The sequence below is a fragment of the Chiloscyllium punctatum genome, chromosome 36 (assembly GCF_047496795.1).
Source record: "Chiloscyllium punctatum isolate Juve2018m chromosome 36, sChiPun1.3, whole genome shotgun sequence".
NCBI classification, from domain to species: Eukaryota; Metazoa; Chordata; class Chondrichthyes; order Orectolobiformes; family Hemiscylliidae; genus Chiloscyllium; species Chiloscyllium punctatum.
In genome coordinates this window covers 45,620,012-45,642,347 of record NC_092774.1, presented here as the reverse complement: position 1 = coordinate 45,642,347, position 22,336 = coordinate 45,620,012, and the positions used below count along the sequence as shown (strand labels likewise).

Here is a 22,336-nt window from a genome sequence, read left to right as displayed (position 1 = left end):
CCACGAGGGGAAACATTCTCTCAGTATTTAGCCTGTCAAGCACCTTATAAAATCCGATAGATTTCAATGAGATGACTTCTCATTCTGCACCAATGAATACAGCCCCAACCCATTTAGCATTTGCTCTGGACAATCCCTCCGCATCAGGCATCATCCTGGTGAACCTGTCCTGAACCACCTCCAACAAAATGATATCTTTCCTTAAATAAGTGAGCCAAAAGTGTTCTCAGTGCTCCAGGTGTGGTTTTATCAACACCTTGTATAATTGCAGTAAGACTTTCTTACTCAAGGTAAGGACGACCCATAATCCTGTGTGAAAGCACAATACTGAGCAGGATGGTCTTTTACGACAATAAGCATTGACTAGGCTAGCTTTTTTAACTCTAGGCTTTTTTTAAAAATTGCGTTCAAATTTGCAGTGGTGTAATTTGAATCCATCTCCCCACAGCATGAACACCGGATTACAACTTCACTGATATTACCCCACCAATTTGCTATATCTCCGCTAAGAGATGGTCCACTCCCTGGGAGGACAGGAACCCTCACAACCTTTACAAAGTATTTAGATGAGCATTTGAAGTATCATGCGAGTCAAAGCTCTGGGCCTAGTGTGGAAACATGGGACTAGTTAGGTAGCATAATTTCGGTGTTAGAGAAATAGTGGCCTCTTCTGTACTGTAGGATTCTACGTTTCAAAGCTCAGATTTGGACCTTGAGCATGGTCTTTGGGGCCCGCGCACATGAAGCACAATTACTCAATATCCTTTACCCCAATTATAATGAGGAGAAAGTGAGGACTGCAGATGCTGGAGATCAGAGCTGAAAATGTGTTGCTGGAAAAGCGCAGCAGGTCAGGCAGCATCCAAGGAGCAGGAGAATCGACGTTTCAGGCATAAGCCTTCTGTTCTCCTGTTCCTTGGATGCTGCCTGACCTGCTGCGCTTTTCCAGCAACACATTTTCAGCTCCAATTATAATGACTCCACTTTGATGACTGTGTTTTCAGTGGCCTGGATGTTATGCCCTAGTCTGTCCTCCCTAAACCTCTCCACCTTTCTACTTGTTATGACACAGGGTAAACCCCTCTGCGAATTTCAACCAGCCACACAGAAATAATTCACCTCATGCTGTCATCTGTTAAAATTCGAGAGGCAAAGAACTATCTCAGAGGTCACTGCTTAAAGAATAAAGTTGTTAAATTTTTACTTTAAGTCCAACACAGAATATTAAAACCAACAACTATTTACAACTCCTTTCTATTAAACCTATCTTTTACCTCCTGCTCTACAATACTAGTCCGATAACAAAATCCTGATTAAGACATACAAAAGAAAAATTACTCAGCTTTGCCGCTTCTCCTTTGTAGATTTTCCCCGATAGATTCTCTCCAGGTCAGCCGCAATGTTCTGCTGCACAAACTCCCCACAGACAGGCACTTTTCAGAGAGCTCTTCTTCAGCTAGCAGTCTGCATTTGTTGGTCTTTGGCAGTTCGCCCCCTAACTGTTCAAAATGTCTTGTTTTATGCCCAAAACATCGGACCATTTTATTGGTTTTAATATTATCAAAATACTAATTCCAAATTTGATTGTGTTTTGGTATCTTGGGACATAATTTAAACTGATTGGCCGAATTAGAGTTTGTTTTTTGTTTCATGGCAACACAGCTGCTGCTATTTGTTTCAACACTGATACCTTGGTTTGTGCTGTCAGTCTTTACTAACTTTTCAACTCTCAAAGGTACAGTAAACATCTACACCTTCATAACACTACTTCACTTCCCTCCTTAACCTAATATTGTCTTGACTTCCTGTGAAATGCCTTGTATTATTTTATTATGCAAAGAGCTTGCCAGAATTAAAATTTGCTGCAGTTGTTGTAATTCAGCAAGACCTGATCACCAAGTGAATGAGTCTGTATCACTGTAAATGTAATTCAGCTGGACACAACTTATATCATATTTCAGTGGGACTGATCATTGAATGAGTGAGTGAGTCTGTGTAAATGTCACTCAGATAGACATGGCTTGTGTCACAATTCAATGAGGTCTGATCACTGCAGAGGAGAAAATGTAACTCAGACACAACTTGTGGGATCTACAGTGGGATCTACAGTGATCACTGAATGAGTCTGCAGAAATGTAACTCAAATAAACACAGGTTTTGTCATCGTTCAGTGAGATCTGCTCACATGATGCCATTTGTGGGATTGCGAGGAGCTATTCTGATAGTGTTGAATAGCTGAATTCAGATGTAGAGTTCTGAGAAAGATTGCACAGATTTGGGAGGTGACAAAATTATCAGGGAGTTCAGAGATGACAGTAATTTGCAAGACAGTGGGATTAAGGGTTTGTTTATGGCGGAGAGGGTGATGATGGCAGATTTGAATGGGAGAGATAGAAAGATAAGAGAGAGGAGAGAGAGAAGAGAGAGAGCAGATTAGTGGGAATAGACCAGGAGTGGGTCCTGTGGACAAAAGGAGATGTGAGATGGGAGAGAACTAACCAAAGATGAAGATTCAGGTCTCAGGGCAAGAACTTTATGCAAATTTGCAAGCATCATTTCTAAGTTTTAATGCAATCTGATTTAAACATGTTCTGTGGAACAATTCTGAGAGTTTAAAGCATCGTAATAACAACAAATAATTATTAAAAACCGAAAGAGCTGCAGATGCTGGAAAGTGTCGCTCAATCCGAAACATGAACTCTGATTTCTCTCCACAGATGCTGCCAGGTGTGGAGCTTTTCTGCTTTTCAACTCGAAAGGTGGTTTGGCCTCAGGAAAGGGAGGGGAGCAGTAGAGACACCTGATCAGATTGTCTCTACTTTCGTGACAAAAAAGCTTGATGAGCTCCTCACATATGTTATGGATGTGAGCATGGAGGAGACAGGAAGCAACTTCAAAACAAACTTACTACAAGATTCACCACATTGTGTTTTTAATAGAAAGCTGATTTATTTAACTTAATCCAGAGTACTTACCCCATAACTGGGCTGGAGGTCATTCACATCAGCAGAATGTAGGATTAGAAGGGAAATTAACATTTTATGATTGACTTAGAGTCATAGAGATGTACAGCATGGAAACAGACCCTTCAGTCCAACCCGTCCATGCCGACCAGATATCCCAACCCAATCTAGTTCCACCTGCCAGCACCCGGCCCATACCCTCCCAACCCTTCCTATTCACATATCCATCCAAATGCCTTTTAAATGTTGCAATTGTACCAGCCTCCACCACATCCTCTGGCAGCTCATTCCATACACATACCACCCTCTGTGTGAAAAGGTTGCCCCTTAGGTCTCTTTTATATCTTTCCCTTCTCACCCTAAACCTATGCCCTCTAGTTCTGGACTCCCCGATCCCAGGGAAAATACTTTCTCTATTTATCCTATCCATGCCCCTCATAATTTTGTAAACCTCTATAAGGTCGCCCCTCAGCCTCCGACATTCCAGGGAAAACAGCCCCAGCCTGTTCAGCCTCTCCTTATAGCTCAAATCCTCAAACCCTGGCAACATCCTTGTAAATCTTTTCTGAACCCTTTCAAGTTTCACAACATCTTTCTGATAGGAGGGAGACCAGATGTGCACACAATATTCCAATAGTGGCCTAAGCGATGTCCTGTACAGCCGCAACATGACCTCCCAACTCCTGTACTCAATACTCTGACCAATAAAGGAAAGCATACCAAACGCTGCCTTCAATATCCTATCTACCTGCACTCCAAGGTCTTTTGTTCAGTAACACTCCCTAGGACCTTAAAATGAAGTGTATAAGTCCTGCTAAGATTTGCTTTCCCAAATGCAGCACCTCGCATTTATCTGAATTAAACTCCATCTGCCACTTCTCAGCCCATTGGCCCATCTGATCAAGATCCTGTTGTAATCTGAGGTAACCCTCTTCGCTGTCCACTACACCTCCAATTTTGGTGTCATCTGCAAACTTACTAACAATACCTCTTATGCTCACATCCAAATCATTGATATAAATGACAAAAAGTAGAGGACCCAGCACCGATCCTTGTGGCATTCCACTGGTCACAGGCCTCCAGTCTGAAAAACAACCCTCCACCACCACCCTCTGTCTTCTACCTTTGAGCCAGTTCTGTATCCAAATGGATAGTTCTCCCTGTATTCAGTGAGATCTAACCTTGCTAATCAGTCTCCCATGGGGAACCTTGTTGAATGCCTTACTGAAGTCCATATAGGTCATATCTACTGCTCTGCCCTCATCAATCCTCTTTGTTACTTCTCCAAAAAACTCAATCAAGTTTGTGAAACATGATTTCCCATGCACAAAGCCATGTTGACTATCCCTAATCAGTTCTTGTGTTTCCAAACACATGTACATCCTGTTCCTCAAGATTCCCTCCAACAACCTGCCTACCACCGACATAGGGCTCACCGGTCTATAGTTCCCTAGTTGTCCTTACCACCCTTCTTAAACAGTGGCATCATGTTAGCCAACCTCCAGTCTTCCGGCACCTCACCTGTGACTATCGATGATACAAATATCTCAGCAAGAGGCCCAGCAATCACTTCCCTAGCTTCCCACAGAGTTCTTGGGTACACCTGATCAGGTCCTGGGGATTTATCCACCTTTATGTGTTTCAAGACATCCAGCACTTCCTCCACTGTAATATGGACATTTTTCAAGGTGTCACCATCTATTTCCCTACAGTATATATCTTCCATATCCTTTTCCATAGTAAATACTGATGCAAAGTACTCATTTAGTATCTCCCCCATTTACTGCAACCCCACACAAAGGCTGCCTCGCTGATCTGTGAGGGGCCCTATTCTCTCTCTAGTTACCCTTTTGTCCTTAATGTATTCGTAAAAACCCTTTGGATTTTCCTTAACTCTATTTGCCAAAGCTATCTCATGTCCCCTTATTGACCTCCTGATTTCCCTCTTAAGTATACTCCTACTTCCTTTATACTCTTCTAAGGATTCCCTCGATCTATCCTGTCCATACCTGACATATGCTTCCTTCTTTTTCTTAACCAAACCCTCAAATTTCTTTAGTCATCCAGCATTCCCTATACCTACCAGCCTTTCCTTTCACCCTGACAGGAATATACTTTCTCTGGATTCTTGTTATCTCATTTCTGAAGGCTTCCCATTTTCGAGCCGTCCCTTTACCTGCAAACATCTGCCCCCGATTAGCTTTTGAAAGTTCTTGCCTAATACCGTCAAAATTGGCCTTTCTCCAGTTTAGAACTTCAACTTTTAGATCTGGTCTATCCTTTTCCATCACTATTTCAAAACGAATAGAATTATGGTCGCTGGCCCCAAAGTGCTCCCCCACTGACACCTCAATCACCTGCCCTGCCTTATTTCCCAAGAGTAAGTCAAGCTTTGCACCTTCTCCAGTAGATACATCCACATACTGAATCAGAAAATGTTCTTGTACACATTTAACAAATTCTCCTCCACCTCAACCACTAAAACTGTGGCAGTCCTCTCCATCTAAACCCTGAACACTATGGCAGTCCCGGTCTATGTTTGGAAAGTTAAAATCCCCTACCGTAATCACCCTTTTATTCTTACAGATAGCTGATAGCTCCTTACAAGTTTGTTTCTCAATTTCCCTCTGACTATTGGGGTGTCTGTAATACAATCCCAATAAGGTGATCATCCTTTGCTTAATTCTCAGTTCCACCCAAATAACCTCCCTGGATGTATTTCCGGGAATATCCTCCCTCAGCACAGCTGTAATGCTATCCCTTATCAAAAATGCCACTCCCCCTCCTCTCTTGCCTCCCTTTCTGTCCTTCCTGTAGCATTTGTATCCTGGAACATTAAGCTGCCAGTCCTGCCCATCCCTGAGCCATGTTTCTATAATTGTTATGATATCCCAGTCCCATGTCCCTAACCATGCCCTGAGTTCACCTGCTTTCCCTGTTATGCCCCTTGCCTTGAAATAAATGCAGTTTAATTTATTAGTCCTGCCTTGTCGCTGCCTGCCCTGATTGTTTCCGACTCGCTTCTGTTCTCAACTGTACCAGTCTCAGATTGATCTCTTTCCTCACTATGTCTCTGGGTCCCACCCCTCATCTCACTAGTTTAAATCCTCCCGAGCAGCTCTAGCAAATCTCCCTGCCAGTCTATTAGTCCCCTTCCAATTTATGTGCAATCTGTCCTTCTTGTACAGGTCACTTTCACCCCAGAAGAGATTCCAATAATCCAGAATTGTGAATCCTTCTCCCATACACGAGCTCCTTAGCCATGCATTCATCTGCTCAATCCTCCTATTCCTGCCCTCACTAGCTCGTAGCACCGGGAGTAATCCAGATATTACTACCCTTGAGGACCTCCTTTTTAAATTCCTGCCTAACTCTCTGTAATCTCAACAGAGAATCTCAACCTTGTCCCTTCCTATGTCGTTGGTTCCAATGTGAACAATGACCTTTTGCTGGCCCCTCTCCCCCTTGAGAACAATCTGCACCCTCTCTGAGACATCCGTGATCCTGGCACCAGGGAAGCAACACATCATTCTGATTTTTTGCTGCTGGCCACACAAACGTCTGTCTGTACCTCGGACTAGAGAGTCCCCGAACACAATTGATCTCTTGGAACCTGACGAACCCCTCGTTGCATTACAGCCAGTCTCAATACCAGAAACTTGGCTGTTGTGCTACATTCCCCTGTGAATTGATCACCCCCTACATTTTCCAAAACAGCATACTTGTTTGAAATGGGGATAGCCTACCTCTCTTACCTTTCCTGGAGTTAACCCATCTATGTGACTGTATCTAAGACTTGTCCCCCTTCCCATAACTGCCAACCATCACATACTGTTGCTGTTGCAAATTCCTCATTGCCACTAACTGTCTCTCCAACCAATCCATTCAATCTGATAGGATTCACAACCACAGCATTTATTGCAGATATAATCTGCAGTAACCCTTAAACTCTTTTAAACTCCCACATCTGACAAGAAGCACATATCACTCTACTAAAGGCCATTTTTGCTCCTTCACAATCTACAGACCCAGAAAATAACACCACCTTATTCTTCTACAAAACACTGCCCCGGGTTAAATTAATAGCTAAATTAATATTTTAAATTTAATCAAGAGACATATCTCAAAAAACATATAATCAAGAAAGAACCCACACAATTAAAACAATTCACTTATCTCCTTCTGTGCTGTGAGCTTTGCCAAAACAGGTTCCTCCAAGATCAGTTGTGAATTTCACTGTTTGGAGTGTGTCTGGGAAAATTAACAATGTCCAGCGATACGTGAATTCAAACAGCAAAGGCAGTAACTGTGCAGATACACTGTAGTGTCAGTTTCATTCTCTCTCTCTCTCTCCTGCATTGATCTCACCATGTGTTTCCTTTGTCTGTTCTTCTCCCTTTTAAAACTGCTGTTGTTTTGACTTTTTTTTCCCCCCCCCCAAAGTTCCAAAGCAACGTAGCAGCATATAAAACAGTAACTGCTGCCCCAGGAATTTGAGGAAACCACCTCCAATACCTAAAATACCTCAAAGAAAGGAGCAGCTGTCACAGCCAGAAATTTTGCCCGTCCTCCCTTGGATCCAAGAAAACAAAAGAAATTCTTCACAATACAGGATTCAAAACTTTATATCAAGCCCCTAGTCTTGTTTCCAAGCAATATTCTATCACACAATTAAATTCCGTTATTCTGCTTCAGTCTAGGCAATACGGATCTTCATCCTGTAATAGCGAGACCTCGTTTCGCTTCATTTGATACAGAAATGCACCGTGGAATTGCGATCAAAGTGAAAATGATAGCCTAATGTTTTAGAATTACCACTGTTAAGGGTGAGGAGCCTCTGCTTAACTTGCGACTAGCCATACCCAGACTTCAGAGGTTGAATAAGACAGAGATAGTATACTCCTGGCTTGTTAGCCTTGATAAAGAAATGATAACTACAGGAATATCCTCGTGCTGGTGTGTTTTAGTTGGTTTAAGTTAATGTGATTTTGCAGCAATGTGTTTTAATTTTGCAATTATATAATCCTTTCGACTTTACTATACCCAAGGTAACTTCTCGAAATTAGTATTTTCTGAGTACACCGTGTTCTTCTTTATTAATTTTGCCTTTAAAGTATAAAAGGCAACAAACTGTTTCCACGATTTAAACACAGCAGAAAACAACAGTTTGAATCAAAAACACCAGATAACGAACGACTAAAAGAAAAGTAAATGGTCAATGACGAGCAAGTGTCTGATTTAATGGGAACTTCACAAAATGACGAGGAACTGAGACATGAGCTCAAAGATATCAATCTTGGGTTCTCATTGCAAATGCCTCCCTATTCTGTAACAAATAGGCAAAGAAGACGTCAAACCACCCCCTTAGTCATAAAGCGACAATAACTAAAGTTAATGAAGAGAGCAAACTCAAGGATAATTGACAAATACCAAAGTATTGTGGTAGTGATTAACAGCAAAAGATAATCACTGCATTACTTGTGAACTCGCTGGTGTTTCTGCAGGTTGGATGACTGGGCAAATCCCTTTCCACAGTCAGAACACACGAATGGCCTCTCCCCAGTGTGAATCCGCTGGTGTGCAGTGAGTTGAGAGGATCTTCTGAAGCAAGTTTCACACTGGGAGCACCGGAAAGGTCTCTCATCAGTGTGAACACGTTGATGGGACACCAGTTCCCGAGAACTTTTAAAGCACTTCCCGCAGGCTGGACACTGAAAGGGTCTCTCGTCAGTGTGAACTAACTGGTGCCTCAGCAGGGTGGATGACTGAGCGAATCCCTTTCCGCACACAGAGCAGGCGAACGGCCTCTCTCCGCTGTGAACCGGCTGGTGCCTCAGGAGGTGGGAGGAGTGTGCGAACCCTTTCCCACACTCTGAGCAGGTGAATGGCCGCTCCCCAGTGTGAACCCGCTGATGTTTGAGCAGATCACCTGTACTTTTAAAGCATTTCTCGCAGCAAGAACACTGAAATGGTTTCTGATCAACGTGAACAAACCGGTGTGAATTGAGGCTGGTCAAGCAAGTGAACCCCTTCCCACACTTGGAGCAGGTGAACGGTCTCTCCCCAGAGTGAACCCGCTGGTGCTCGGTAAGCCTGGACGACCGGGTGAATCCCTTCCCACAGTAACTGCAGCTGAAGGGCCTCTCTTCAGTGTGAAATCGCTGGTGAGCCAACAGACCCCCTGCATTTTTAAAGCGCTTCTCACAATCGGAACATTTGAAAGGTCGTGTTTCAGTGTGAACTACTTGGTGGGCAATGAGGTGAGATTCATTCATAAATCCCTTCCCACAAACAGAGCAAGGGAACGGCCTTTCCCCAGTGTGATTGCGTCGATGAATCTCAAGCTTGGATGGGAACTTGAACCTCTTGTCGCAAAACCCACACTTCCATGGTTTCTCTGTGGTGCTGGTGTCCTTATGTGTCTCCAGGTTTGATGGTCAGCTGAAGCTTTGTCTGCACACAGAGCAGGTGTATGGTCTCTTCCCGTTATATGAGCATTTTTATCAGTCTGTGTAATCGGTTAAAGCTCTTTCCATAAGCAGTTCACTGGAACACTCACTCTGCTGTGTGTCTGTCTCTCATAAGCAGACCAATATTATTCCTTCGACATTCAAAATATTTAGGTCCGGCTGAATCGAGTTCAGTTCTTGATATGATGTTCGCTTTAAGTTTTCCATTTGCAAATCACCTCCTAATCTCCTGTAAAAGGAGTTGACAGCATCAGTATTATAATCAGTCCAGGAAAGGAATCCAGGTCAGATTTTTTCCCAGTTTTATTGGAGTAACCTTTCTGCTCTTGTTCACCCAAACATATGCTCCAGTCAAACTAAAAGAAGTCAAAGTAAGCAGCGGACCAAAAGAAAGGAAGCATTCCTTACTAAACTGGAAAAAAGTTATTCCCAGTTCCTCTGAGATACTGTATCCCCGAGATGCCCAGTGGATGTGGGAGGTGTCAAGTGTATTAGTGGAGACTACAGAACACCCTCAAGATCTGGGAACAGACAAGATCATGAAAGAGACTTTGGCAACCTGTTACTGAAGAGCAGGCAGATCATGCTGTACCATGGGGAAGCAGGCTTGATAAGACTGATGCTATTTCATAACTTCAGCCAATAGGAAAAAACAAGGACTACAAATGCTGGAGAGTCAGAGTCGAAAGGGGTGGTGCTGGAAAAGCACAGCAGGTCAGGCAGCATCCGAGGAGCAGACGAGTCGCTGTCTTGGGCATGAGACCTTCATCAGGAATATGGTGGGGGAAAGGGAATGAAAGATAAAGAAGGAAGTGGGGCTGGGCTTGGGGGGGGGAAGGCAGGTGTTACAGCAATAGGTGTTTCAGGCGGGGGGTAAATGCAATAGGTCGGTGGAGAAATTGGAGCAGATAGGTGGGACGGAAGATGGACAGGTAGGACAGTTCAGAAGGGTGGTGCCGAGTGGGAGGACTGGATATGGGATGAAGTGGGGAGGGGAGGGGAGATCGGGAAACTAGTGAAGTCGATGTTGATGCCCTGTGGTTGAAAGGCCCCGAGGCAGAAGATGGGGTGTTCTACCTCCAGTTGGTGCGTGGATTTGATTTGACGGTGGAGGCGGCCCAGGACTTGCATGCCCTTGGGGGAAGTGGGGCTGAAATGGTCGGCCACAGGGCAGTGGGGTGCGTGTCCCGGAGATGTCCCCCCAAACCGTTCCACGCGTTGGCGACCTGTCTTCCCTGATGTAGAGGAGACCACATAGAGAACAACAGAGGCAGTAACTGAAGTAGGTGGGCGTGCTGGGAAATCTCTGCAGGTCCAAACGAGGATCCTCCCTCTCCCTCTCTCTCTCTCTCCCTCCCTCCCAGTTACTCACCCCCTTCCACACTGGACAAGCGAAGGCCAGCCATGGGGCAGAGGTGTGACCAGACCTCGAGTGGCAGTTTCTTCAGGTAACTTAGCCAGGGGCTTGCAGCCTCTCCCACTGAATGGGCTGCATGGCCTTGGGGGCGCTGCCTGAATCTGCGGAGAAAGCCCCGCCCCCCCATGGAGCCCCGCCCCCTTCCAAGGCACCGGAGCCCCACCCACTCCTTCTGTGGCGTCAATGGGAAAGTCTGCGCATGCTCCCACGCGCGTCCAAGATGGCGTACCTGGTTTCAGGGGTGGGGGGAGGACAGCAAAAGGGGCACAAACAACGACCCGGGACTGCAAAACAGAAGTCCCTGGTCTGGAATGAAGCCTTCTCTGTGTGTTTAGAACCTCTCCCCGCGCCGACTCCGTCGATCCCCCCCCCCCTCCCTCTCCCCCCCCCTTAGCTGCCGTGCCCTCACCCGGCCGCAGATCCTCCGCAGCGGCGCCTCTCCCCATCGCTGCCTCTGCGCATGCTCCGCACAGTGCCCCCAAGGGGCGGTCCTGCGCCAGTGCCACTGTTCCTGTCTGGAGGGCAAAGTTGGTTATGACACAAAAGCTGTCGGACCCTATCACTTGGTGTGGTGTAATTTCTAACTTGGGTGCACCCCAATCCCACCCCGGGCACCTCCGCGTCATGTACTGAGTTAGAGTGATCAACATTGCCATTCTAAAGGATGACAGACTGAACAAACAATCCAGGTCTTTTTCAATGGATAATTTCAGTTGCATCACACTGTAAACCTTTGCTCTAAACTCTGTGTCCTCCACCTGATGAAGGAGCAGCGCTCCGAAAGCTAGTGCTTCCAAATAAACCTGTTGGACTATAACCTGGGGGGTGTGTGATTCTCAACTTTGTGCACCCCAGTCAAACACCGACACCTCCAAATCGTGCGCTGAGTTAGATTAGATTAGATTAGATTACTTACAGTGTGGAAACAGGCCCTTCGGCCCAACAAGTCCACACCGCCCCGCCGAAGCGTAACCCACCCATACCCCTACATCTACATTTACCCCTTACCTAACACTATGGGCAATTTAGCATGGCCAATTCACCTGGCCTGCACATCTTTGGACTGTGGGAGGAAACCGGAGCACCCGGAAGAAACCCACGCAGACACGGGGAGAACGTGCAAACTCCACACAGTCAGTCGCCTGAGGCGGGAATTGAACCCGGGTCTCAGGCGCTGTGAGGCAGCAGTGCTAACCACAAGTTAAAAATCACAAAGCAGGTTATAGTCCAACAGGTTTATTTGGAAGTAAATTGTCTGAGCTCAAATGCCACTTTTTTTTCATAAAACCTTAAGATATCTCGAGAATGCGACTTAAAAGAAGTTCTGGGATTTACCTATTATTGAACTGAAGCCTGCAACCCATTCCAAAAGATGAAAGTCTTAACAGGTTTGTTAAATATATTCTTTTAATTGCACAGCTTTGTGATCTTTTGCTGTAACTTCTGTGTCTTATGATCCTGCCCCACGAGATGGCTGATGAAGGATCAGCACTCTGAAAGCTAGTACTTCTAAATGAACCTGCTGGACTATAACCTGGTGTTGTGTGATTTTTACCTTTGTCTACCCCAGTTCAACACCAGGCACCTTCATATCATGTATTGAGGGGATATCCTACTTCTAGTAGCATAAACGTGTCTTCCTGTGACAAGGAAGGTGAGAGTGCAAATTATGCAATAACACGTGACACTATACATGGAATTCCAAGTGCAAGGCTTATAGGTTTATCCACCAGTGAGGAAATGCGAATTGCAATATTGTCCCATCTAAAGTAGATGCAAATTACTGCAGCTGCTGGAAGCTGTACCAAAAATAACAAATGCTGGAGATCACAGTGGGTCAGACAGCATCCATGGAGAGAGAGCAAGCTAACGTTTCAAGTCTAGATTACTGTTCATTAGAGCTGAAGTGGAATGTGCAAGGGACAGCATTTGTGCTGTAGTTGGGGGGGGTCAAGGTGTAGTGTGCTGGGGAGAAAAGATGTTGACAGTTCAGATTGAGAATGCCTGCACAATGGTGTGTCGACCTGCCAGATCTGAAAGGGCAGACAGTCTGACTGGGTTGGGGGAAGGAGAGAGAGGACATGATAACATAGAATGAAACAAGTAAAGCTAAGGGAAAGGGATGGAAATGGGAGAACACAAGGAAAGCTAAACGGAAGGGAAGAAATTTGAAGATGTTGAACTCAATTCTCCAATTAAGTCCAGAAGGCTGAAAAGTGCCCAGTCTGAAGATAAGATGCTGTTCTTCTGGTTTGTGCTGTGATTCATTGGAACACTGCTGCATATCAAGAACAGACAAGAGGGCATGCAAGCAGAATGCTGTGTTAAAATGACCGGCTACGGAAAGGTCGTGTCATGTTTGCACACAGACTGAAGGTGTTCTGCAAAGTGGTCACCCAGTCTGCGTTTGGCTTCTCCAATGTAGAGTATTGTTGTGTATTGTATTTGCTGCACCCAATGTAGCCCACTCTATTTTGGAGAAACCAAACACAGACTGGGTGATCGTTTTGCAGAACTCTTCCGGTCTGTGCGCAAGCATGACCCCGACCTTTCCACAGTCAAAAATCACACACCAGGTTATAGTCCAACAGGTTTAATTGGAAACACACTAGCTTTTGGAGCGTCGCTCCTTCATCAGATGGTAGTGGAGGGCTCAATCCTAACACACAGAATATATAGGAAAGATTTACAGTAAATTTTTGCTATACATTCTGTGTGTTAGGATTGAGCCCTCCACTACCACCTGAAGGAGCAACACTCCAAAAGCTAGTGTGTTTCCAATTAAACCTGTTGGACTATAACCTGGTGTTGTGTGATTTTTAACTTTGTACACCCCAGTTCCAACACCGGCATCTCCAAATCAGGACATCCCATAGTCGGTCATTTCAACACAGCATCCTGCTCTCTTGTCTGTCCTTGGTATGCCCAGTCTTCCAGTTCTTCAAGTTGCTTTCGTTGTAGTCATTATAACCTCAACTGGTGTAAAAAGAAATGGTTAACAAAGTGGAACAATGTCTTGCCATCATTTTATGCAGATCAAAGTTGGATTTAAAAGGAATAGTGAGGCGTCAATGCACTGTTAAAGCATTGCACACATTCCAGGCAATGTATGAAAGTTTAGACTGCCATTTTTAGTATAATAATCAGTCATTCTCAGACTAAACATTACTAAATAAGCTAATACAGAAGCCAACTTAGAAGTAATATGTAGTACCATGATAGTACTTAATATGCTTTACATAATGTTATTCTGACAATCACTTATTCAAACCTGCAACAAATGATAATAAGTTAGCGAACCTTAATTCAAATCAATAATTAAGTTTTTTTTAAAAGGCTTGGTTAATATTCTTATGATCCCAGGCAAGATTACAAAATTATATTATGGTCTTAGATTGCCAACTTGATACTGGCACCTGGTGAGGTATCAGGAACCTTTTGTTTTTAAAAGAAGATAAAAGGCCATATCCAGGAGATTTAATTTAAAAAAAAGACCCAATTTCCAATGTTTCCAACAAACACGTCTTTATTATAGAACAGTAATACAATCTACAATACTTGTCCTCCTTATTTTGAACACCCAGAATTGACATGAAGTATTACACTGCATTTACACAGCTCACATCCAATAACAAAATGAGATCCAGTCAGACCTCATGGATTGCTCAGTAACTCTCTCCAAGATGTGAATGACATGGTGGATCATTAAATTTCATGAAATCTCACAAAGGACTCCAACTCAACAACCTTTGTTGTTCCGGCCTTGAAACTCCCTCTTACGATCCATTCCAATATAGACTATTCAACAAATGCTCTTGTTCGCGCCAATCACTCCCTTATCCTGGGTTTACATATCCCTTTGCTCAGAAACTGCACTCCGCACTTTCTGACTGGCACAACTCCTACCTTTCACCAATCTTGCTTTGTCCACAGGCTTTCCCTGACCTTGAAGCTTGCTCAGCTGTATGGTACAAACTATCTTAACTCTCTCAGCTGCACGGAAGGATTAATACTCGCAAAGCTTCTACTGAGCCCCCCCACACGTTCCCCCAACTTCGTACCTACTTCCACAGCTTCCTAGGACTTCTTCAGAGTCCTTACTCCAATTGTTGACTGCGCACTAATCCCGAAAACTTCTTCCTGAGTTGATTCTAACAGCACAGAGCACCCCCTCCTGGCAAGACATCCAAATAGCAGCACTCCAAGCATGCAGTCTGCCTCTGCCTCTTCCTTCAACTAACTGTCTTGTGACTCCGTAACTGCTCTCAGTGACCCCTGAATTGGCTTTCAACACACAGAATGCTTACAAAGAGAAGGATTCGCCACACCTTTCCAGTTGGAAAAAAGGAAAGATTCACCACAGTGAAAGTTTCTTTAGAAAGGCTTTGAAAATATTCCATTTCTTATAATAAACATTTAACTAATAGTTTAAGACAGACTGTACAAATAACTCTTTAATTTACACATTTATATATAGCGTTTTACAAAACTATAAAAGATTACTCCAAACAAAAACAAATACATGTGACAAGAAGGATTAGCAGCAAATCAAAACATTTTCACTGACATTACTTAGCACCTTAGTTTTATTTTACACTCTCCCTTTAACTCAGCAAAGAATGTTTCTGTTCGGTCCACAAATCAGGTTTTCATTAACTGCAGTTTTAAATTCATCCTTATTTCATTTTCCAAATTCAAAGAGTCACTTCATTTTCAGATAAGGTCAAAATAACTTATTTGTTTGTAGCAAGTAGTCTTTGCCTGAATTAAAATCCTTTTCCATTTGGTGAATGTTGCCGAGGTGCTCACATGTTTCAATGAAAGTATGGCATATTCCCGCTGGATTCTGTCTCTGACACGTTCCAGACCTTTCACTTTATCTTGATGCCATTCTAAACACATCTTATTCAATTCTTTCCGAGCGATATCCACAGCTTCATTGTTTTTGGACCTGGATTTTCCTTTCCAAGGCCCGATGGCTCCTGCACAATAAACAAACCACGCCCTTTCAATCTTCTTGGGGTTTCAAATGGTCGACTGGGAACTGAGATCTTGACGGTATTCCTGTCGTTGTACGTCAAAACACCAGAAAGCCCTCCAGATTTCCTGTCAAGTGAAATTAATTCTTCAAGACCATTTTGAGATCTCAGTACCTTTCAAGTATTGAAGCACCTTATTTGGCAATTTTATAGGATATTGGCATTTCTCACGTGTCTGTTACAGATGAGGGCACGTCAGTACTTCTCCTGGAACCACTTCTTTGCCCAACTTTACCTGTGGAAATTCCTGCCACTAGTTTAACATCCAATTTTCATTCCTTGGTACTGTTTTTGAAGGGTTTCCATTACTCCATCATCAATCTGCTTCCAACAATTTAGATTCCCTCCAGTGTGGAAATTTGTTTTTACATATCCTATGTAATGAAACCTGCTGGTTTCCGAACATTACTTATATTATCCTTTCTAATAGCTAGAAAAGCTTCTGCCTTTTTCCCAAAGCCACGTTCTTGTTTATTCCTCCAGCTACTCGGTGGTTCTCCATGTGCCAACATTTGACCACTTCGCTGCCTGTGAGAAATACCGTATGTTTCTGCTAGCGCTGCTCTTCCTTTTGCTTCAGTTAAGTACTTGGGAGAACTCATCCAAATAGGATTTAATTGTTACTGGAATGCTACTGAATTCTTCCATAAACGGGCTCTCTCTCTCACACTTTCACAAGTTGACTCCAACTTCAATGAACAAATCCATTGATTCTACAACATTTCTACTTCTTCCTCGAATTCAACAAATAGCTGACTGGGTGTCAGCCCAACATCCCAAATGATTTTTCAGGTATATTTTTCTTTAAACTAAATGGGAATTTCATGTTTCCCCCACCAATTCATTACTGATTTGGAGATCTTAATCTCTCTGGATTAAATACATTACTTTACAAATCTTCTCAAATCCCCCCATTCATTCTGTTCAGTTCAAGTCATTTGATTTTGCTTTCACTCTGTTTTTTGGACTATAACCCTCTGCGTCAGAAGGTTGTGAGGTCAAACCCCACTGCTAAAACATAAACATAACAACCTTATCCTATACTTGCATAGGAGAAGAGTTTCCTGTACTGTCAGGGGTGCAGATAGAGACTAGGATAGTCCTGCATGGTCAGAGGCACTCACAGAGACTAAAAGAAAGAGTTGAAGAGTTCTGAACTGACTGAAGGATAATAATTGCTCAGAAAACGTGAGCTTATAACCCACTCTAACTCATAATTATTAAACTTGAGCATCTTTGGCCCCCTCAACTACACCCCCTGAAGTGAGACTCGAGACCCAAAATACCTCCATCCACAACCACTCCACAACCACCCTCCGACCCAACTGCTCCAAACAGCCAGCCCAGCCCTGTTATAGACTCAACAATATCCATCCCCAGATCCAACGTTCCAACTGACCTCTTCTTCCTGATGCCAGCTCAACCGATATTCCTTCCACTTTTCACTCCACTCCCCTCTGCACGTCCCTGCTTCACTGTGGGAATTTCCTTTTTGGTTTCTAAGCAGCTCTACTCCTCCTGACCAGCCTTTCCCTCTACATGTGGCCTTAAGAAGTGTGGTCCAACAGTGTGGATCTGTATGGGGGACCCCGCCCCCGCCCCCACTCCCCCCCAGTGGATTTCTAAGCCTTTTCCTTAAATCTTTTGCTCCTTATAATCAGAAAATGACCGTTGATACAATGTTTTTGAGGATTTGAGGAGGAGAGAGTTTCACATGGGTACATGAATCGGTTAATACTGAGCAGCAAATATCAAATATTCCTTGCACCAAACTGGAGTACTTTATGATTGAAAGCTAAATCCAATCACTGTAGCTCCTCGTGAACACGCTGGTGTTTCAGCAGGTGGGATGACTGAGTGAATCCTTTCCCACATTCAGAACAAGTAAATGGTCTCTCCCCAGTGTGCACCCGCTGGTGTCTCCGCAGATGGAATAACTGAGTGAATCCCTTCCCACACTGAGAGCAGGTGAAGGGCCTCTCCCCGGTGTGAACTCTCTGGTGTGCCCGCAGAGTGGATGAATCAGCGAATCCCTTCCCACACTTGGAGCAAGTGAACGGCCTCTCCCCGGTGTGAACCCGCTGGTGTGTCAGCAGGGTGGTCGACTGACTGAAGCCCTTTCCGCACACCAAGCAGGTGAAAGGCCGCTCGCCGGTGTGAACACGCTGGTGTTTCAGCAAGTTGGACGACTGAGTGAACCGCTTCCCACAGACGGAGCAGATGAACGGTCTTTCTCCGGTGTGGACCCGCTGGTGTACAGTCAGCTGGGACGATGTCCTGAACCCAGACCCACAGTGGGAGCACCTGAATGGTCTCTCATCAGTGTGAAAACGTTGATGGCATATCAGTTCTGTGGAACCTTTGTAGCACTTCCCACAGTCTGGGCACTGAAAAGGTCTCTCGTCTGTGTGAACATGCTGATGACGCATCAGGTCCCTGGAACTTTTGAACGACTTCCCGCAGTCGGGGCATTTAAAAGGTCTCTCCCCAGTGTGGACCCGCTGGTGTAGCAGCAAATGGGATAACTGAGTGAAGCCCTTCCCGCACTCGGAGCAGCTGAACGGCCTCTCCCCGGTGTGAACTCGCTGGTGTGTCAGCAGGTGGTACAACTGAGTGAAGCCCTTCCCGCAGTCGGAGCAGGTGAATAGCCTCTCCCCGGTGTGAACCCGCTGGTGTCTCATCAGGGTAGAGGACCGGGCGAAGCCCTTCCCGCAGTCGGAGCAGGTAAACGGCCTCTCCCCGGTGTGACTGCGCTGATGCCGTTCCAGCACAGATGGATAACTGAACCCCATCCCACAGTCTCCACACTTCCACGGTTTCTCCCCACCGGGAACGGTGCTTTTTCCTTCCATGGTCAAAGTACAGTGATATTCGGGCGAGCAGAATTCGGTGAATCTATCAGAACCTGTTTTTGTATAGTGTAAAGCCTCCTCTTCCAACACTCTGTGAAACTGATTTAAAACAGGGGAAAAAAAAAAGAGGGAGTGAGAGAACACTCACAAAAAAATACAAAAGGCAGATTCTGAAATTGATCTGAACAAATCTTGGCAATTGGTGAGGACAGCACAAGGAAAACATGATCGTGAAAAGGAGCTGGATTGACATAAAAACCCAAATGGTTCGCTAATGTCCTTCAGGGAAGGGAAATACCCTGAAGGTTTGGAGCTACATATTGGTCAAAGTGGTGGGTGAGAGAGCGAGACAGAGAGAAGGCAAAGGTGCCAGATTTCAGTTACTTTATTCTTCCACAATTCAAATCAGTACTCTGACAGAAGCTACTAAGCCCTCAAGCTGCATCCCCTTCAATGACCTGTCGTACGTAAACACCATGACCTCCAACTCCCTCCAAGTCACACACCATCTTGACTTGTCTGGCCTCCAGTACTGGAGGAGCTGAAATTTCCCCCAACTATCAGGAAGCCATTATCTAACACTCTCTAAACTCCATCCGCTTGCCCTTGACTCCATCTCTCTCCCTGGTAAATGTCTTGTGGTTGAATCAGACTGTTCACAACATATCCCCATCTTTCAATAAGACCACTTACTGCCCCTTCAGTAACATCACCCAACTCAACCCTAGTCTCAGTTAATCTGCTGCTGAAACTCTCATCCATTCCCTTGTTATCCCTAGATGGAACTATCCTAACTGTTGTGATCCCAACTGATGGGATGGCTTGACAAGTCAGACCCAAGATTGAAACTTGGCTTTATCAATCCTGAAGAAGGGCTCATGCCCGAAACGTCGATTCTCCTGCTCCTTGGATGCTGCCTGACCTGCTGCACTTTTCTAGCGACACATTTTCAGCTCTTTATCATATACTTATTACGTTGCTCAGTAAGTGAATGTGGTGGTCAGTGAGTTATATTCAAAAATGAGACCAACGTTCTTTGACGACATTACAGAAGTTTTGTATGTGAAGATTAAAACAAAAACAAACTATTGAGAACAATTCAGAGAATTCTTAAAATGCATACCAATATAATATTGTCAAGCTATTTCCCAACACCAATGTAAAGACAACCCAATCCAGAGAAATTACCCCTTGATATCAAATCTTCAAGTTCTACCTAATTGATTGTTCTTAGTCTCTTCCTTGCAAACTGTGCTGTCAGAATTGAGAGCTTAAACTTTATCTGTTTCTAACAACTTGCTGATTTCTAACCAAACCCATCTTCTGAGGCTGCCGAGCTAAACTTCCACCAATGTTACCTGTATCCTGAAATACTCTGACAAACTTATAAGATTAGATTCCCTACAGTGTGGAAACAGGCCCTTGGACTCAACCAGTCCATGCCGACCCTCCGAACAGTAACCCACCCAGACCCATTTCCCTCTGACTAATGTACCTAACACTAGGGGCAATTTAGCATGGCCAATTCACCTGGCCTGCACATCTTTGGAGTGAGGAAGGAAACCGGAGCACCCGGAGGAAACCCACGCAGACACGGGGAGAATGTGCAAACTCCACACTGACAGTTACCCGAGGCTGGAATCGAACCTGTGACCCTAGTGCTGTGAGGCAGCAGTGCTCACCACTGAGCCACCACACCGCCCCCATTTCAGTGGGGGACGATTCTGAGCAGCTGCTCCTGGCGGGGCCTTTTTTTTTTGGAGTGTAGTGGTTATCACATTTGCCTAATATGCGAAAGGTCCCGCAGTATAAGAAACTGTACATCGAAGCTCGATTCGTCACTTGCTCTGCGCGTGACAGTGGATTAATTCAATGTTCCACAAAGTCTCTGATCTTTATTTGAATGAAAATCTGTCACAGAAGTACCGATATCCAGAAATGCAAAGTCTATAAATAATATTAATATATACCTGTAAATCACACAACTTTCATCATATAAAGCACTCCTGGCCTCCCGTAACTAACCTCACTGTAATGCTGAGAACGTCCAACACGCTGCTGTCCGTGAGCTGAGTCTCACCAAGCTTTGTTCTTCCGGCATTACCCCTGCACTCGCTGACCTACACAAGGGCTGGCTGAAGAAGCACCATATTATTAAATTATCATCCTCACCTTGCTTCCTGGCTGTGATCATCACAACACATTTAATCTTCAATTTGAAAGGCAGAGGATACAATATTCAGTCGAATATAGGGAATGATGGAGCTATGAGGGAGGAGCTGGCCAAAGTTCATTGGTGCAATACCCTAGCAGGGATGGCAGTGGAGCAACAATGGCAGGTATTTCTGTGTATAATGCAGAAGATGCAGGATCAGTTCATTCCAAAAAGGAAGAAAGATCCTAGGAGGAGGCATGGGTGGCCGTGGCTGACAAGAGAAGTCAAGAAACATATAAAGTCAAAAGAGAAAAAGTATAACATAGCAAAGATGAGTGGGAAAACGGAGGACTGGGAAGGTTTTAAATAACAACAGAGGATAACTAATAAGGAAATACGCAGAAAAAAAAAAGAGGTACGAAGATAAACTGGCCAAAAATATAAAGGAGGATAGTAAAAGCTTTTTTAGGTATGTGAAAGGAATAAAAATGGTTAACACTAAAATTGGCCCTTGAAGACAGAAACGGGTGAATATATTATGGGGAACAAAGAAATGGCAGAAGAGTTGAATTGGTACTTCAGATCTGTGTTCACTGGGGAAGACACAAGCAATCTCCCTGAGGTAATAGTGGCTGAAGGACCTGAACTGAAGGGAATTTATATTTGCCAGGAAATGGTGTTGGAGAGACTGTTAGGTCTGAAGGCTGATAAGTCCCCGGGACCTGATGGTCTACGTCCCAGGGTACTGAAGGAGGTGGCTCGGGAAATCGTGGATGCATTGGTGATCATTTTCCAATGTTCTACAGATTCAGGATCAGTTCCTGCGGATTGGAGGGTGGCTAATGTTGTCCCACTTTTTAAGAAAGGAGGGAGAGAGAAAGCAGGGAATTATAGACCAGTTAGTCTGACCTCAGTGGTGGGAAAGATGCTGGAGTCAATTATAAAGGATGAAATTACGACAAATTTGGATAGCAGTAACAGGATAGGTCAGAGTCAGCATGGATTTATGAAGGGGAAATCATGCTTGACAAATTTTCTGGAATTTTTTGAGGGTGTAACTCTGAAGATGGACAAGGGAGATCCAGTGGATGTAGTGTACCTAGACTTTCAGAAAGCCTTTGATAAAGTCCCACATAGGAGGTTAGTGAGTAAAATTAGGGCACATGGTATTAGGGGCAAAATACTGACATGGATTGAAAATTGGTTGGCTGACAGGAAACAAAGAGTAGTGATAAACGGCTTCCTTTCGGAACGACAGGCGGTGACCAGTGGGGTACCGCAGGGATCAGTGCTGGGACCACAGCTTTTTACAATATACATTAATGATATAGATGATGGTACTGAAAGTAATATTAGCAAATTTGCTAATGATACAAAGCTGGGTGGCAGGGTGAAATGTGAGGATGATGTTCGGAGATTACAGGGTGACCTGGACAGGCT

At 44.4% G+C, this 22,336-nt stretch overlaps 1 protein-coding gene across 1 annotated transcript in view; it reads right to left on the bottom strand.

Moving 5' to 3' along the window:
* Positions 1-8,032: 8,032 nt before the first annotated feature.
* The window catches only part of LOC140461024 (uncharacterized), a 35,782-nt gene continuing 21,478 nt past the window's right edge, over positions 8,033-22,336 (bottom strand). The window contains exons 3-4 of the mRNA XM_072555812.1: positions 17,716-18,622; positions 8,033-9,301 (exon numbers count right to left, since the gene is read on the bottom strand). Of these exons, the coding sequence (XP_072411913.1) occupies positions 8,438-9,301; positions 17,716-18,622 (1,771 nt within the window). The 3' untranslated portion in view covers positions 8,033-8,437. The remainder of the gene's footprint in view (positions 9,302-17,715; positions 18,623-22,336) is intronic.